Consider the following 2,519-nt stretch of genomic DNA (forward strand, 5'->3'; position numbering starts at 1 on the left):
GTTGGCACCATGGGTGTATGTCTTCTTAAGTACGATGTGCATCTAGTCTAAACATTATCTCTCCAAGCTTGGTGTTATGTTGAATATGAAGGTCATGTTGCATCATAAAAATTAATACTTGATCATTAAAATTATGACATGTGAAAGTCCGAGATTAGGTGTTTCTTTTTTATGTTCTTAGCCATATACATGTTGTTTTAACTAATGACAATATATCTTGTCACCATTACTATTCTTAGATTAGTTATTTACCAAAGCTCATGCATGCCATCCACCAAAAAGAATTGTGTTTATGGTAAGTTATATGTGAGTTCTAGATTTAGGTTGTTCTTCTACAAAAGTGGCTACTTGTGTTGATTAACTGATGTCTTCTATGAGATGGTCGTTATGTCCTTGTAAGTTTGTTGTATTGCGATGATTAATGGCATACTTTAAAATTAAGCCAATTTACAATATCTTCATGGAGAGCTCTAGATCCACGGTACTTTTCAATGTTGTTAATGGGCATATGTGGTATCAATGGATCACATGTGGCCACCATCTCTTCACATGTCTAATATGGCTCTAATTTCTTGATAAGGCATATTCACGTCTATTAAGAAAACCTTGATTTCTCATATTCATTAATTCATATATGAGACACAGTTGTTGTTCTTGGTAGTGTTATGCAACCAGAAAAAGTAATGGATTCTAGTCTCTTCAGTTGAAGTTTGGACTTGTGCTATCTTTTAATTTAATTGTTTAATGAGCATGGCTTCTATTTTTAGTTGACAAGCTAATGTTTGCCTCACAATATTCTAAGAGGTGCATTGTGGTAAATACATGTTCCACTTCCATCATTCCTCAGATGACAATGATCTACAACAACAAAATTGTAGGTACTGATGAAAAAACATCATGGACCAAGACCTGGAACACTAAGCATGCATATTTTTCCCAAACATCCTAATTAAGATAGTAGTCCAAAGGATAATGAATTTGGAAATAAATATATTTTATTTCAATATAGCTCTTACATGGAAGCGCTAACTAGCAACTACAAAAGTTCTCCATAGTCTGTAAGAATATCAATATCTTGTCCAGTGGAAGAGGGTGGCACATCAACCCATCCACCATTTACCATGGAAGACTGTCCTAGATCCGTACCGCTAGAGCCTAAGTAAGCATCCATCCCTAGGAAACTATTGTAGTACGACTGATTCGATAGAGGAAAACCCCATTGTTCAGTGTTAAATGGGTCATCAATAGAAAAGGCATTGCCACTCCAGTACCCCAATAGTGGAGAGGCCTCCAAATTCTGCCCGGATGTTGAGTCATAGTTTGCGTCATTTTGTTGTGGTTGAACTACGTTGCAAGTACTTTCATAGTTCTGAACATGCAACTCCTCTGGTGGAGTTTGCTCATGTACCTGATTTGGTATGGGTTGGACATGGGAAGCCAAGGGTGGAGCTAAAGATGGTGGTGCAGAATGGAACATTGGTACCTGCATAGGAAAAAGTGGTCCCGAAGTTTGTTCTGGTTGTGATGGTGGTGGATCTAAAGGTAGCTGGTGTTGTGAGAGATTGTGAGGCCATGGTGACTGCATAAGTGAATGAGTAGTACTCAAATGATCCACCGACAGAACACTTGGTAGTTGCAGATCTTGTGCCACACATGTGTCACCGGTCTTGTCTTCACGACCATGCAATGGAGGTAGCCGGAATCTAATATCTTTTTGGACCCGAGAGAGCTCACTGAAGAGCTTGTTCAGATCTTCAAGACTGAGATCTTTTTCCTTCGTGAAGATAAGATTTGCCACCATACCTGGATTCTCTTCTTGTATATTTTTCATACGAAGGATGGAAAGTTGGTTTTTGTCTTCCTCGGTCATGTTCTCCATGTCCAACCGAGCCACCTTGTTCTGTAGGCTTCCAATCCTAGCAGTGGTTGCCTCCTCGGCGGAGGGAACTACTGGTGGAGCTCCAAATAGGAAAGCATCAACAATGGGATCGGCCAATGGCGTCCCAAATGAGTGCATCTTTCCATTGTTTGTTTCTAGGACGACCGCAACCCTAGCCCTAGTGAGGGCAGAGATGTCAGTCGCCCTCTTGAACAAACCGGAACGTCGCTTGTAGAAGGTGAGATCACGGTCTTTGTCATTGTGGATGTATGCCACACCTGACCGCCGCTCTTTCCTCGGCATACTAATGTGGACAAAGAGGAAGAAACTAAATACTACAAATAGGAAGCACAAGGATCTACAGAAAACTAGAGATTTAGGGGTATTGTTTGCTAACCACATATTGGTGTAGGATATGAGAAGATGTACTCCCTTATATAGAATTAAAAGGGTTGTATGGTAGTGCTATTTGACTATACAAAGACCATGTAAATCTTTAGTAAAAATTAACATTAAAGGTGCTATTTATGGATACTATTAACTATCATCCAAATATACATATGTGAGTGCATCCACATCCTTCTTTGCAACCACTGATATGTATTTCTTCTGATGTAAGTATTAACACTTCTAAAAATAG

At 39.3% G+C, this 2,519-nt stretch overlaps 1 protein-coding gene across 1 annotated transcript; it reads right to left on the reverse strand.

Moving 5' to 3' along the window:
* Nucleotides 1-1,017: 1,017 nt before the first annotated feature.
* Nucleotides 1,018-2,208, reverse strand: LOC119344663 (MADS-box transcription factor 22-like). The gene has a single exon (XM_037615041.1). The coding sequence runs from the start codon at nucleotides 2,180-2,182 to the stop codon at nucleotides 1,037-1,039; it is 1,146 nt and encodes a 381-aa protein (XP_037470938.1). The 5' UTR covers nucleotides 2,183-2,208; the 3' UTR covers nucleotides 1,018-1,036.
* Between the last annotated feature and the right edge of the window lie 311 nt (nucleotides 2,209-2,519).

The sequence above is a fragment of the Triticum dicoccoides genome, unplaced genomic scaffold, assembly GCF_002162155.2.
Source record: "Triticum dicoccoides isolate Atlit2015 ecotype Zavitan unplaced genomic scaffold, WEW_v2.0 scaffold178545, whole genome shotgun sequence".
NCBI classification, from domain to species: domain Eukaryota; kingdom Viridiplantae; phylum Streptophyta; class Magnoliopsida; order Poales; family Poaceae; genus Triticum; species Triticum dicoccoides.